This window comes from Oncorhynchus gorbuscha, linkage group LG10 (genome assembly GCF_021184085.1).
Source record: "Oncorhynchus gorbuscha isolate QuinsamMale2020 ecotype Even-year linkage group LG10, OgorEven_v1.0, whole genome shotgun sequence".
Taxonomy (NCBI): Eukaryota; Metazoa; Chordata; class Actinopteri; order Salmoniformes; family Salmonidae; genus Oncorhynchus; species Oncorhynchus gorbuscha.
Window position 1 is genome coordinate 23,337,552 of NC_060182.1, and position 16,323 is coordinate 23,353,874.

General features: G+C 41.0%; 1 protein-coding gene across 1 annotated transcript in view; it reads right to left on the bottom strand.

The window, feature by feature from the left end:
• LOC124045702 (death-inducer obliterator 1-like) overlaps positions 1 to 16,323 on the bottom strand; it is a 29,892-nt gene that overhangs the window by 11,396 nt on the left and 2,173 nt on the right. The window contains 3 exon segments of the mRNA XM_046365239.1: positions 227 to 343; positions 513 to 672; positions 974 to 1,472. Coding sequence (XP_046221195.1) covers positions 227 to 343; positions 513 to 672; positions 974 to 1,472 — 776 coding nt within the window.

Consider the following 16,323-nt stretch of genomic DNA (forward strand, 5'->3'; position numbering starts at 1 on the left):
ACACAGACAACATCTTAATCAGCTGGTAAAGTTTTGGAAAATAAATATAGTTCTCAGTGAAGAATTATAGAATTATGGTGAATTTTGTATGTTATTATTTGTAATTTTTTGTATTTTAGTATCGTGCACAACATTAAAACTCGAATGGTCTTCTTTAGTTTATTTTATTATTATTATAGGTTTATGGCTTAGATTAAGTTTCTGCATAGGCTATATTATACTGTACCTCTGGAGTGTCTTTTTTGTTCGGCTCTGAGACCTTTGTAGCCTGCATGTCCCGCTGGCTCATCCTGGCCAGTCTGAAGGGACTGACCTCACCACGGATGACGCTGTAGAACAAACCCTGGAAACCCACCCAAATAAGAGACAATCACATGGTGAACTACAAGTCTAGTTTGTCAGACGAGGGCACATTTGTTACATTGAATATTTGTTTTCATAACGTTTTGAATGAAATGCTGTATAGCAGAGAATTATATATGTGGATTTTTTTTTGCTGTCTATAAACCAACCTTATTTTTGGGGTCTTTAAGGTTGAACATGATGGTTCGGTATTTGTTCATGTACTTGCTATCTGTATTGTTAAATATGTTAAACATCTCCGTCTCGATGCTGGTGACCAGCTTCGCCACTTCAGTCTCAGACCTCTCCAAATCGTCACAGTCGCACACCCTTATAAAATCAAAATGCAATTAGTCATCTTTTAATAACATTTTTGCCCTACATTCAAAAGAGAGCTCAATCAATGTGTGTGTCCGAAATAGCATGCTACCCCTATATAGTGGACTACCTTTGATGAGAACTATGGGCTCTGGTCAAACCTAGTGCACTATATAGGGAATAGGGTGTCTTCTCAGACTAAGCCATCATTTCTTTGTCAATCAATGTGATCCAGTGTGTGTGTGTGTGTGTGTGTGAGAGTGTACTTTTCTAACCACCATGTATATTTTGTCATCTCTTTCTTCATATTCACCTCTTGAACATGATGTTGGTGAGAGAGCGTTGGATGCTCTGCCTGACCTGGTTGTTGGCTGGCTGAGGGGGTCTGGAGGAAGGAGCGATAGGGGCTGGGGACACGGGCAGGATCCTAGTTTCATTCATTGGGGTGGGGGGTGGAGGGGAGGGTAGAGTGGGAGTCACGAGGGGTTGAGGCTGCTTCTTGGGGATGGTGAAGGACGTCTTGCCGATCCTCAGGGCCCCTGTTTCGTGGTGTCTGGAGGCTGAGGTGCTTGGGGCCTCAGGGGTCGGAGAGTGGCTGGATTTGGGGGGATTGGGTTGTTTGACAGGGGATGTATCGACAGAGGGTTTCCTAGAGACACTGCAGCTGTTTGCTGGTCTCTTGGTTTTACCTGGAGCACTTTCCAGAGGAGGGGAGGATTCAGTGATGATGTCTGAGGGAGAGTTATCTGGAGAATGTGTCTGAGGAGAAATGGGCTCAATCTCAACCTCTACCTGCTCATTGGCCTTTCCAGCTGTTAAAAAATAGAATAACAGGGGAACTGAATCAGTGCTGATAAATCAATATAGCATCTGGTAGCTATGAATATAATCAACAAAACTTATAGGAAGTCAGTGTAATAAGCCATGAGGTCAATATGTTAACATATGTGTGTGTTATTACCAGTTAATTAAGTATGAACAGTGCACCCATGTGATTAACCACTACCAATGAATCAGCTTCAAAATGGTCTTTCTTAGGCTGAGATGTACAGTGTGATGAGATTAGCTTTGTTCGACCTAATAATTACCAAAAACAGTTACCTTTGACTCTGTAGCCAAATGATGTACAGCTTCAAATAATGTTATAAAAGGCCATGTTGAGCTCATGGAATGTTATTCCTTGACCACTACAAAACTTTATCTGCATTGGAAAATGTGATGGGATGTATTTGCACTATTGTTTGTTTTTTGGGGGGCCCACTCATTGATGGTATGTACAGTGTGGCTTTAATTGTTCCTCAATTCATTACTATAAAAGTGTCCCCCTTTGTGATGTTGTGCCATTACTTTTACAGCTACTAAAATCCCAGGTAGGAAAATTGTGAATTTTCTTCTTCCTTGTCAGCTAAATTGAAGTTTTTTGATTGAGAACAGTAAGGCAACGGGCAGGATATATTCCCACGAAAAAATGTATGCTAAAAAAAAAAGTAAGAACGGACTGTTCATAGCCCACTGAAATACAATTTGAAACAACTACAATGGAAATACATTTTCATCAAATAACTAGGGGGTTGCTGGCATCACACCCTCTCCACAGGCAATGCTCTGCAGCTGACCCTGTGACGGGTTCAGCCTCTCGTCTGTGTGTGTGTCTTAGGCAGTTGGGTGCTGGTATTGTGACAGCAAAATATAATCATCTTTGTTGTTTAATGGACAATAAAGATATCAATAATACACTTGTATTCATGTATCCATTTTTGACCCTCGGTGTTAAAGCAGTTGAGTGATAGATCAACCGTCATGTAAACTGACTGGTAGTGGGACTAAAATTTCCTGTGCTAAAACATTAAACATATAAATGAAAATCTAACTTGTACTGCAATGTAATAGAAGTACATCAAAATAACTGTCAAAACTACCTGACTAAAAGAAGCCGACAAGATGGAACCAATGTCATTCCACGCTAGAAAGGTGGTAAAGAAGACCTATATTGGGGGAGCCAGGGCCCCTCTGTTCTTCTGTGCAATGACAGCAGGGTAGTACTGTGATTTATGACTCAAATTATCTAAAAATACACATTTAAAAAAAAGAGTAGGAAACCCAGATATCCTATTAAATGAATTAACTCTCAAAGTTCCAAAATGGGTTCAAAACGGCAGCCATATTGGTCAGGGAGAATTCTAAACCAGTCTAAATAAAACAAATGGCAGTAGAGGCATAATCCTGATTTTACTTATGCAGGAAAATTAAAGTAAGGCATGTGATATCAGAAATTGTGTAATAAAATTGAACCTAAAATACTATAATTATAAATAGGCCTACAGTTTATACAGGTTTAATACACATTTTTTCCCCCATATAAATACCCTCTAAAATATATGTAAACAGATCATAAATGTCTCAATTTTTGTGTTCTTGGAAAGCTGAGTGATATGATACAATCAGTACTTGTTGCATTTATAACTTGTCCGAGTTGCATTGTTTGAATGGAATGTTGGCATATTGGCAGCTAATTTGAATGGAATCATAATGGAATCATTCCTTTAAAACTAGCCGGTTAGCTTGCTAACAAACATATATTCTTCAAATTCATTATTTTACACAATATCTAATCACAGCACTGGCAAAGCATGGATGACCATCTCCCTGATCAAAATGGCTGACCTTTATACCATCATAAGAAGGTTAATGTACATTTTAGCATTTAAACACCCAACCACACGGATACATAACCAGGGCTGGGTTTCCCAAAAGCATCGTTGCACTGTCATCTTTTGTCCATTTATACTGAACAAACAAACGCAACATGGAACAATTTCAAAGATTTTACTGAGTTACAGTTCATAGAAGGAAATCAGTCAATTGAAATAAATAAATAAATTAGGACCCAATCTATGGATTTCACATGACTGGGCAGGGGCGCAGCCATGGGTGGGCCTGGGATGGCACGAACCCGCAGGTGAAGAAGCCGGATGTGGAGGTCCTGGGCTGGCGTGGTTACACGTGGTCTGCGGTTGTGAGGCCAGTTGGATTCACTGCCAAATTCTCTAAAACAATTTGAGGCAACTTATTCTAGAAAAATGATCATTAAATTCTCTGGCAACAGCTCTGGTGGACATTCCTGCAGTCATCATGCTAATTGCACGCTCCCTCAAAACAAGACAGCTGTGGCATTGTTTTGTGAGACACAACTGCAAATTTTAGAGTGGCCTTTAATTGTCCCCAGCACAAGGTGCACCTGTGTAATGATCATGCTGTTTAATCAGCTTCTTGATACGCCACACCTGTCAGGCGGATGGATTATCTTGGCAAAGGAGAAATTATCACTAACAGGGATGTAAACATATTTCTGCACAAAATTGAGAAACAAGCTTTTTGTGTGTATAGAACATTTCTGGGATCTTTTATTTCCACTCATGAAAAATGGGACCAACAATTTACAAATTGCGTTTATACTTTTGTTCAGTATAGTTTAAATGGAATTAAGATCATCTTAGTGCTACGATGCTTTTGGGAAAACCAGTCCAGGACCTTTAAAATGCCCCTCCCCATACCTATAAGTTAATGTTTCACTCAAAGTAAATTCCTCCAAATGATGCCCTTGCAAATATGAAATGACTACTGGCTTATGAAAAAGCTTGTTCATCATTAAAGAGCCAATGAACACACCGATTGGCAAGTGTGTTTTTTGGTTACTCATTACAAAAAAAACTAGATTTCAGTCTTGGAAGTGTGTTTCCTGACAGATACCGCTTTTGGTAAATTATGTTTGTCCCCCACGAGACACTGGAGATGCAGAAGCTTATTTCACTTCCTCATAATCCCCAGAATGAATCTGAGATAGTTAAATGTAAAATGGCGCTAAGGTGCTTGGTGCAGTATTTCTCAAGTTCAAATATGCGTGATGACTTGCCTTATGTTAACAAAGTCTGAGCTGTTGGGCAGGTCTGTCTCACTGTCTGTGCTATCGGATAGAGAGCAATCACAGCAGCAGTTCACCCCATGTTAGTGGGCAAACAGACATCAAAACCAAACCTTCATTTACCCATTGAGAAGCACAGCTGTTCCAAACTCCGTTTTAGACGAGTCTGAATTTCTGACCAAAATTATCCAATTTACACTTTGTAGTCAATTTGGACACTAGAATAAATGTTTAACTCGAATCGATGCCACATTGGCCGTTTTCAAAGGGACTTGTTGCTTTTTAAAGACAGTCACGCTTTAAAGTGCTTAACATCTATCAACCAGTGACACCAGGCTCCACTGCTCTGAACTAAACAAAAAATGTCTCCACTCCATAATAAAATATGCTAACGCATAATAAAAAGTGTGCAATGTCTCAGTATGTTGATATGCAAAGGTGTCAGATGTGTTGTCCACATTTACATCTAATGCTCTGTAATGTTGTGAAGCTGAAGTAGGCCAAACTCAAGTTTACACTTGAGTAAACGCCAGGGTAGTGGGTTCGATCCCCGGGACCACCCATACGTAGAATGTATGCACACATGACTGTAAGTCGCTTTGGATAAAAGCGTCTGCTAAATGGCATATATTATTATTATTATTAAATTAAATACAGGATAAAGCCAAAATAAAGGAAACACAATTCAGAGTACACTACATGACCAAAGGTATGTGGACACCTGCTCGTCGAACATCTCATTCCAAAATTATGGCCATTAATATGGAGTTTGTCCCCCCTTCGCTGCTATAACAGCCTCTACGCTTCGAGGAAGGCTTTCCACTAGATGTTAGAATATTGCTGCAGGGACTTGGTTCCATTCAGCCACAAGAGCATTAGTGAGGTCGGGCACTGATGTTGGCTGATTAGACCTGGCTCGCAGTCAGCATTCCAATTCATCCCAAAGGTGTTCGATGGGGTTGAGGTCAGGGCTCTGTGCAGGCCAGTCATGTTCTTCCACACCAATCTTGACAAACCACTTCTGCATGAACCTCGCTTTGTGCACGGGGGCAATGTCATGCTGAAACAGGAAAGGGCCTTACCCAAACGGTTGCCACAAGGTTGGAAGCACAGAATCATCTAGAATGTCATTGTATGCTTTAGCATTAAGATTTACCTTCACTGGAACTAAGGGGCCTAGCCCAAACCATGACAAACTGCCCAAGACCATTATTCCTCCTCCACCAAACTTTACAGTTGGCACTATGCATTCGGGCAGGTACCGTTCTCCTGGCATCCGCCAAACCCAGATTCGTCCGTCAGACTGCCATATGGTGAAGATTGATCCATCACTCCAGAGAACGTGTTTCCACTGCGGCGAGCATTACACCACTCCAGCCGACGCTTGGCATTGCGCATGGTGATCTTAGGCTTGTTGCTCAGCCATGAAAACCCATAAAGAAACTCCCAACGAACAGTTGTGGGGGTGATGTTGCTTCCAGAGACAGTTTGGAACTCAGCAGTGAGTGTTGCAACGGAGGACAGACAACCCTTTACTTGCTATGCGCTTCAGCACTCCTGTTCTGTAAGCGTGTGTGGCCTACCACTTCACGGCTGAACCGTTGCTGCTCCTAGATATTTCCACTTCACAATAATGGCACTTACAGTCGACCGGGGAAGCTCTAGCAGGACGAACTGACTTATTGGAAAGGTGGCATCCTATGACGGTGCCAGGTTGAAAGTCACTAAGCTCTTCAGTAAGGCCATTCTACTGACAATGTTTGTCTATGGAGATTGCATGGCTGTGTGCTCGATTTTATATACCTGCCAGCAACGGTGTGGCTGAAATAGCTAAATCCACTCATTTGAAGGTGTCCACATACTTTTTTTTATATATAGTGTATATTGAAACCAGGTTCTTCTACAGGTGTGGTTCCTGAGTTAGTTAAGTAATTAACATCCCATCATGCTTAGGGTCATGTAAGGGTTTCCATTAGGAAATTTACCGGATATGCATTGGGCGCGTAACCTGATTAGGGCGTCTACTCATGGTGCTCAGAATGACAGTAATCACATTTAGATTAAGGTCATTCATATTAACAGAACATGCAAGTTGAGGATACAACGATGTGTGGTTCTTCTTACCAAATTCTGATGCACACTTTGAAGATGTTGGAATAACTGTTCAAAATGTACTTTTCCTCAGCCAGCAAGATAGGTAACAAACAGCAAAATCACTAGCCTATGGCAATCTACTATCCCCCATAGTAGAAACGTTTACCTTTTCTATTGGTCAGCTTGTTGAGAAAGAAAAATAGCCAGTTGTGGGATGACAGATCCCAAATTCCAAACAGACGTTAAAAAGCTGGTACAGTCAGAATGTTTGGGATGACAGATCCCAAATACATACAACCAGTATGCCTGACAGGATTAAAATATCCATTTGAAATTTGTAAAATAAACATGGGTTAATATGACTAGGATTGGGCCTTTGGCTAGTGGACAACAAAAGAAGGAAAGGCCTACTTTGAAGCAATGTAAGACACGCATCATAATATGTAGTAAAACATTCAGATTTCAAACAATGAAGTATCTATTTTGAAAATGCATACTGCCTCCAGCTCATTGCGAAGTGATGTGTGATGCGCTGATGAAGCCTGCCTACCATTGCCTATGAATTTGCTGTTTGAGATGCAACTCAAGCTGTCTGACAGATTTTATACTCAAAGACTCTGTATCTGTGATAAATAAGAGCCTAAATCACTAATAAAACGTACATGCACCAATTTAATTCCACTAAACTATGGAAATTAACCTATTGACCGATAACCATGACCAGTCAAATGTATTTACATCGACTGTTATTTCTATCAATTAATTATTTCGCAATGGGATTTTCTCTTCTCCTGGACAATTGGCCGGTGCAAATTTTAATTTATTCGCTTTAAAAAATATATATATTGACCAAAAGCTGGCTAATGGAAACCCTAGGTCATGTATAAAAATGCCCAGTTGCCCATTATTTTGGATACCATGGCTAGAAGAGATCTCAGTGACTTTGAAAGAGGGGTCTCAAAAGAGCATAGGGGGTTTAAAGGGTGTGTGTGTTTGTCACCAGATCTCAACCAAGAATGGTTTCACATCCCTCCAAGAGTTCCAGACATTCTCCTTTAGTTTTTGCCTGAAGTGACCTCCTCTCTTAAGTAACCAGTGCTTTACTTGGGCAGGAGCTCACATGAGACAAGTACCGGCACCTCAAACGTTCTACTGATTGAGCTCCTGTTCCGCTTGTAGAATATTAGCTCAAAAGTACTGTGGAGCTCCTGCTCCTAAATATAAAACAGTACCAGCACCCAAAATGAGTAGAGGCACTTATTTCTGTCCAAGTCGAGCACTGTAATGTAACCATACCAAACGTAACATATCAAACTGTCCCGGATTTATGTTTACTATGTTATGTCCAGTCTATTTGACCCGACACCGGGCATGGCAGATTTGTTCCTTATAGTGGAGAGGTACACAACGTGAATAATTGATGGATGCCGTATACGCTGGTTTTTGTCTTTGCGCTTTCATAACAAGCCAAAAACCTGGATTATCAGGTGGTCAATGGGTAATCAATGATTCAGACTGATCAGTGAAGTGCCAGGGAGACATGAAAACTAGTAGAACTTCAGCCCTCGAAGGACTGGCATGGTAGATCCCTGTCATGGAGGAACATACGGTACTTTCATTTCTCTTTTCTTCAGCTCCGTAGCCCCCAATATCACCCATTTTATTGAGGTCTGCCTTCGGAAAGTATACTATGGCTCTTGCCATGAGGTCTGGAACTTTATGGCACAGGCAGTAGCGCAATTGAATTGTCCTCTGCTGGTTCAAGTGTTGCGTTAGCTGTTCCAGCTTCCAGCGCTATTGATGGAAGCATTGAAATTACATTTGTTCTTTGTTACTCTGGGCCTCTGAAGAAGTTTTTCCCCGTTTGCATTGGGGTGTGTGTGCAGGACACTCCTGGAGAGAGGGAGAGCCTCCCTGTATGTGAGCGCACAATGACATCTGCCAAGAGTTCTGGGCCTCGTTTCCCAGTTGCGTTACATGATCATACTAAATGCATCGTTATTTACGAGCCAACGTTTCAAGAGTGTTTCCATAAATAAGCAGGTGGTGTGAACCTGTAAGAGCCTGTAATCATTGGGGCCGGGTTCAGTTTTTCACATGATCCCGTTGGGGGAGCTGTCCAGTTCCCTGGTGCTGAAATCGATGGCGCTGGAATCATAAGCAAACACTACTAATAGCCCACATTTCATGTGAAAAGTAGGCAAGGCCTATACATTTCGAAGACAAGGTTTTATGTATGAAAATAAACTAACCATTTGTCATGTAATGTTCATACATTTAAAGATTTGAACCACGGTCATCTTCTTTCCTATAGTGCTTTAGGACACGGCCCACCAGAATATATCTGTATCAGATTGTTTCCTTTTAGCACACAAATATATACAGTGACTAACCCTCGACTACACACATTTTGTTTTTTCATAAAAATATATATTCTGTGTCCATCCCCAAAGCCCTGGGGGAAACACCACACTGAGTAAAAGCACAAGGCTGTTAGAAGCTGCACCTCAGGAAGACGTTTGGGGGTGGCGATGCTGTTATTATTTCGCCGGGGGGGGCTACGACGGCACCATTAGCATCCCTACTACTTCCCCTGCTATGCCTCAGCTGGTTGGTCAGCTGATTTATACACAAGGTAGAGCAGTCTGAGTACCTCTTGTGGGAGCCTGATAGACTCCCAATGATGGGGCTGCAACGGACATGCAGATTTATATACACCAACCGACTGCGCAGACGGAGCCGCCGGTTATGTTGGATAAACAATCCGCTGAATAGCAGCCATGCTGTATTATTGTTGTTCCAATGACCTGACAGCGGCTTGTCATTTACAGACTTCCAGGTGTTTCCAATTTGTACCGATAAGATTCAGCTTTATCAAATAAAACCAAACTTGACAAAATGTTAAATACATATTTCAAATATTACATTATATCCTATACATTACCCAAATGAATTTTTTTTACGTTGTACGATCATGCCCATTCACACAAAAACACTTACATTGTTTTAGAAGGATTATCTTGTGAGGTAAGGCAGAAAATAAGCCTAAAGATGCACTTTGGCTGCTCTATGAGTGGTCAGGATCACTCCGTAGATGTGCAAAGGTTTTTAAGAGCAACAATACTCTGGGAAAGACCTTGGCTACTAAAAGATATGATCCTGACGCTACGAATGCTCTGGGAAACAAGGTCCTGGAACATTATGGCACAGGTGTTAATGGGCTCGATCCATAAACACAGAATTTATGGCTAAATCCACACTTTCCTACTGAATCTCCATTCAGTGGTTGCATCTAGCAATATTACAAAACTTGCTTGATTAAATGATTCTACACAGATCCTGTTCTGATCCTACTATAAGATCACATCCAACCCAACCAACACTATATACAAAAAGTTGATCTATTGGAGAAACTACAGATTACTATTTATGTACTTTATCGGACTGCTGTCATATGATCATTTGTGAGATTGAGGTTTAAGTGTGTCTAGTGTGCACTTTGGAGTAGTACATCCTTTGGTAAGGCATCGGTTTTACATTGTAAAAGCAACAATCAGGTGAAGCTCTATGCTTGAGTCTTAACAATTCACATTAGCAAGTAAATGGAAGTACTTGATCCCTTGCAGCAATCAAGTAACTTGGATATAAAGAACATCATGAGCAAATAAACAAATTATGATCAGGGCATTAAATGTGTGTAGTTGAACAACTGTATAACATCTTACCCAGAATGCTTACAGTATTTTTAGTCGTTTCTACAATAGAATGCTATCCAAACATGAACAAATGTAAAATGATATATCGTTAAAATATTATCAAAGACAGTAGTAGAGTATGAAGATCGGCTAAAACGTCATCTCCAAATACAAATCCCCGATCACACTTGTAGGCGATGTTATGTCGACGTTGGCAAGCACAGCTCATGCATAGAAACACGTCATGGGCCAAACGTTCGTCTCGCGCTGAACTGCACATGTGCAGGATGTCAAATCAATGGCACTCCTTAATATAAAGTTGTTTTTGACGAAAACGTGTCACTTTCACGAGGTTGGAGTAATAATATGTTCAACTACTTAAGACATTGGCTCTAATCTAGGTTGTGCCTTCAGGTTGAGAAAATGAACAACAAAGGAAGAATGTTTCTCATTGACTTGTAAATCCCCGGACTGGTCTGTTTCGCAAGTGTTCCCGGAAGTCTCGCGATTTTGCACGTCTGGGTTTAGACACTGTGCTATTACTATTGGGGATTTATTATGACACTTTCTCAGGGGTACGGGAATATGATACGTTCTCCTGAGAATGTCACACTGAATAATTGCACTTTTTAAAAACTATTATAATATCTGGCCAGTAGAGGGTGCTTGTGTTTAACAATTGGGGGCTCAAGACGAAAAGCCAAAACGGAAGATAACTGTTGAACAGATAGCAGAGATGAAGACACATATTGCTTACACCTATCCAGTTCCTTCAGATCTGCACAAATAAAGGAATAACAGTTTTCCTTAATCATGGGGACCATGATGCTGCACAGGTATGTTAGTGCTGGGCTGGAATGAAAAGGTGCACCACCTGGATGTCCCCCATGAAAGTAGAGTAACACGGGCAAAATAAGCAATGATGATGTCTCCACCTAGCCTTGCTATAGTTCATTCAAATCTGTAAAAACTGGAGGTAGAGGTCATTAGACTGCCGCCTAAATCTTGGTTGTGACTAAAAACAGTATTTGGCCAAGGTGTCTCAGACCATAGTAGTGATAGTCACTCATCTCAGGCAGTGCGATAGACCCAGTCCACTTCTGCAAAATACCAGAGGGTGTGAATACTTGTATGTGAATCTGAAACATATCAGATCGATATAAAACAAATTCAGCTGGACATCTACGTCAAATGTTTCCATGTGAACGGTGAGAACTGATGTAAGACACATGGTCACACTAAAGGTATTAGCGTTGAGGTTGCAATCCTCTAGTGTCAGATGTGTTCAGGATTTTTAATTGTCAAAAACAAAAACAGAACCAGAAATAATAATAGGATGTACATAAAATGCATGTCTGTTTTGTGGAAGATCCTTCTATGGTACAGAATATTGCTTGTATATTTGACCAGGATACTAAAATGTGTAACTATTCTGATATTCTTTCAGAGCTGATCTGATTGGCCAAAATACCAATTAGTGAAAAATAATTAGGTTGTTTGAAGAACATAACACAGACTTAGTCATTGTTCCATGTGTGCAATAACTAAATAAACTGCTGTACTCCTTACACACTTCTATGGCATTTCACTGAATCCCATTCACATGCAGGATTCAAACAGGTGTTCACTGATGCAGGTTATTGAATAAACTCAAAAATACAAAAACTGTAACCCAACTGTAGAGCAAAGGAGCAAGTGTATCCTTTTGTGAGTGATTTCAAATCCTAATAGGATAATTCAGGTCATGTTCCAAATTATTGGAAGGATCATTTCAAAACTCCTGCTGATCTGCCAGGCATTGCAGTATTGATTATGTCAGTGGCCTTGGCCAGCGGTGTACTTCAGTCTTCTTCATTGAAATGGATCTATGAATCTGGCATTCATTGTTTGTCAGGATCCTTGGAGAAATCCTGCATGGCATCTGAACATCCTCTCAGCAGCTCCATGCTCCAGCTGAAAAACTGCTCCGCTCTCCAAATCTCCCCGTCCCTATTTGCATAGAATACTCTCTCCCTCTGGTCTGAGTGTAAAATATGTCTGTGTTTGTTGGTATCCCATGTCTGTGTGCATGTTGGGGTTTGTGTGTGAGAGCTGTAGAAATGTCAGAGGTGTAGTGTATAGCCAGCATCAGTCCAGTAAGGATTTGTGTGGCCAGACATAAGCCTAAAAGTGAGCCAAAGATTGACTAGTGCATCATTTGCTTATGCGTGTGTGTGTGTGTGTGTGTGTGTGTGTGTGTGTGTGTGTGTGTGTGTGTGTGTGTGTGTGTGTGTGTGTATGACACTGCAATTGACATTAGTTTAAGTTCCAACTGCTGGTGGCGTGGAACAGCAGTCCCCCAGAACAGCATGGGATCAAATTCCACTGCAACCACCACTTTCCTCCTGTTCTCCCCTCTACCAACTTGTAACCCATCTACTTGCCACCTGTCTGAAATAAAGATTGGGGGGGGGTATATGTAAAGGGGTGCAGAGCTCCAGTTCCCCTTTAAAAAAGACCACACGGGGCCCCCAAAAAATTAAAATCCCATTTTGAATGATTTGAGTTTGTGTTTCTTCATGAACAAATTATATGTATTGCAATATTAATCGAGTATGACCATTTTCCCCCTCGTTAAATGCACTAGCTAAATAAAATCTGTACAATCATGTCAGTTGCTGCAAGGTCTCTGGTAAGTCAAAAAATAGTGGAGAATAGGACTGATTGACACTGGCACCCTAACTGCAGAACATCGGTACTCTTGAATACCAAGTGGCTTGGATAAAGGGGCAGCATTACTAGAGGGCAAGGCAGAGGACCCAGTTGTCCAAAATCTACATTTCTTTAGCAGACTGGAAAGTTCAAACTCACTTTGAGGGAAAAACTTTGCTCAAGTATGAATCAATCTAGACCCTGTTATACTTATCCAAGTGAAATCACAGGTTCACAATAAACAGCAGTGAACAGTTGTGAATGGTCTGGTATGGGAAAAGGTACTGGCTGGGACTGCCTTTGCTGTACTCAATTACTACCATTATAGACAGCTTTCCACCAACATGTCCAGATGCTTCCCTACTACCACATTCCCTCCCTTTCTGCTTCACCCTACCTGTTGGTGCCTCCACATATTGGTCTGTCCCATCATGCTGTGTCAAAGTCTATATCCAAAAACTTTATAGAGTATTGTATGTATTTTATGGACAACTATCTGGCCAAAACAGAAATAACTGTGTGTGCCTTGCAGATAAAGAAAACGGTCTGTCTTTGCTCGTATTCTTTGAACATACATTGTATTTGTTTGTAACTTCTACCTGGTACAGCCAGAGGAGGATGGGCCTCCCCTCAGTCTGGTTCATCTCAAGGCTTCTTTTTCTTGCCACTGGGGTTCTGCTTAGACTTTGGGGTCTAGGCCAGGTTACTGTCAAGCACTTCTTGACAACTTGTAGCAAATATTGTCAACTATGGTAGCTTTCTTTAAAAAACATGCATAAATCCAAAGATACAAATGTAGTGTTTATGACTAGATGCTTCTGAAAACAAATCCCATGTCAGGATAGATAGTGCAGTGTCTGGGGCTCAGGTGAATATGATCCTGCTTTCCATTGATGAATAGCTGATGCATTGTTTTAAAGGCCCAGAGCAGTCAAAATTCAGTTTTCCTGTGTCTGGTATTATTTTGTTCAAAAGCTGATGACACGTCACTAATACTGTGAAAGTGTGATAACAATGTATCAGTGTTATTTTGTGATTGTATTTTCAAAGATTAACAATCTACACAGGACCTTCTAAATCAGCAGATTTGGATGTGTGGGAGTTTCGGCTTTCCAAAGTGACATCGCCATGCAGTTAATTAGTTAATAGACCAAAAAAGAGAGTTCTAAACCTCTACAGCTCGTTTTCTATTTTCCTCTTCCTCACTCAGACCACTCCCAGACCGTCCTAGTAAAAATATTGCTGGAGAAAGTTGTGTAAAAAAACTACACTAAACTAAAATGTAAGTACAATATGTAAAGTGTTGGTCCCATGTTTTATGAACTGAAATAAAATATTCTACAAATTTTCCATACACAGAAAATGCTTATTTCTCTCAAAGTTTGTTTACTAATTTGTTTACATCCCTGTTAGTGAGCATTTCTCCTTTGTCAAGATAGTGCGTCCACCTGACAGGTGTGGCATATCAAGAAGCTGATGAAACATCATTACACAGGTGTACCCTGTAAAAGGCCACTCTAAAATGTGCAGTCACAACACCAAAGAGGTCTCACGTGTGCAATTTGCAGGCGGACTGCAGGAACGTCCACCATAGCTGTTGCAAGATAATTGAATATTCATTTGTCTACCATAAGCTGCCTGCAATGTCGTTTTAGAGAATTTGGCAGTACGTCCAACCGACCTCACAACCGCAGACTACATGTATGGCGTTGTTTGGGTGAGCGGTTTGCTGATGTCAACGTTGTGAACAGAGTCCCCCAAGGTGGCGGTGGGGTTATGGTATGGGCGGCAGGCAGAAACTACGTACAACGAACACAATTGCGTTTTATCTATGGCAGTTTGAATGCACAGAGATACCGTGACGAGATCCTGAGGGCCCATTGATGTCATCACCTTTATGTTTCAGCATGATAATGCATGGCCCCATAACGTAAGGCTCTGTACACAATTTCTGGAAGCTGAAAATGTCCCAGTTCTTCCATGGCCTGCATACTCACCAGACATGTCACCCATTGATAATGCTTGGGATGCTCTGGATTGACGTGTATGACAGCGTGTTCCAGTTCCTGCCAATATCCAGAAGTGGGACAACATTCCAAAGGACACAATCAACAGCCCGATTAACTCTGTGCGAAAGAGATGTGTCGTGCTGCAGGAGGCAAATGGGGGGTCACACCAGATACCGAATGGTTCTGAAGCACGCCACTACCTTTTTTAAAGTAATCTCTGACCAACATATGCATATTCCCAGTCATGTGAAATCCAGATTTGGACCTGATTAATGTATTTCAATTGACTGATTTCCTTATATGAACTGTAAATTGTCGCATGTTGCGTTTATATTTTCGACCATTTTAAATGGGAACCCATTACAGTAAGGTACTTAATTGTTAACCAGAAATTATTTGATACAGCTGCATTGGGCCTTTAAAACAGCACAGCCCTGTAGAAGTGGTTTATAGCTAACGCAATGTAGCTCAAGAGGATGAGCGCAATCTAGTAAGACTAAGGACAAGGGATGCATCTCAATAGTCCCCTCTCCTCCATGAGCACTGATCCAAGTCTGAATGTACAATATGGATGTGTGTGTTTTGGTGTCCCGTGTGTGCAAGTATGGTATGACACTGCACCTTGTTTAAGATACAAATTCTAAATTCTTCATTATAAAAAAAAGTTTCAAGTTGGCAACGTGGTGCTCGTCCCCTCCTCCATGAGCACTGATATCAAAACACATGTTACGTGAAAGCAATATTGTGAACAGCGCAGAAGAAGAGAGTAGGAAAAACAGAGACCATTGCAATGTGCCAATGGTACAGATGTGTCTAGCCAAAATCAGTGATTGTTGAGAAGTGGAAGCTTGAACTGTAGCCAAGGGTTTACACTACCCAAAGCAAACCTTGGCCTTTGCTATTAACTGGTGAACATTGCTCTATAAATCTTATAAGACTGGATGATTCTCTTCAGTTTTCCACCTCGAGTCACAGTTCAAACACCATTGCAAAGAATTGAAACCAGTTCCTCCAAAAGCTCAACTGGTCTGTAGCTTGCATTCGGTTGCCATCTTTGAGAGGAAGAAAATGTGCTATTGCTATGTCACCGGTTTTTCATCCATTGTTGAACTAAACTATTTTCTATACCAGGCACTACTGGATGACCGGAGAGACCTTGTTTTTGGACCATAGTGACCGAGCATTCATTTTGTTTCATGTTTTTTTTCCTTCTGAGAACTAAAACCAATTTTTTTTGCGCTTTCCATCAAAC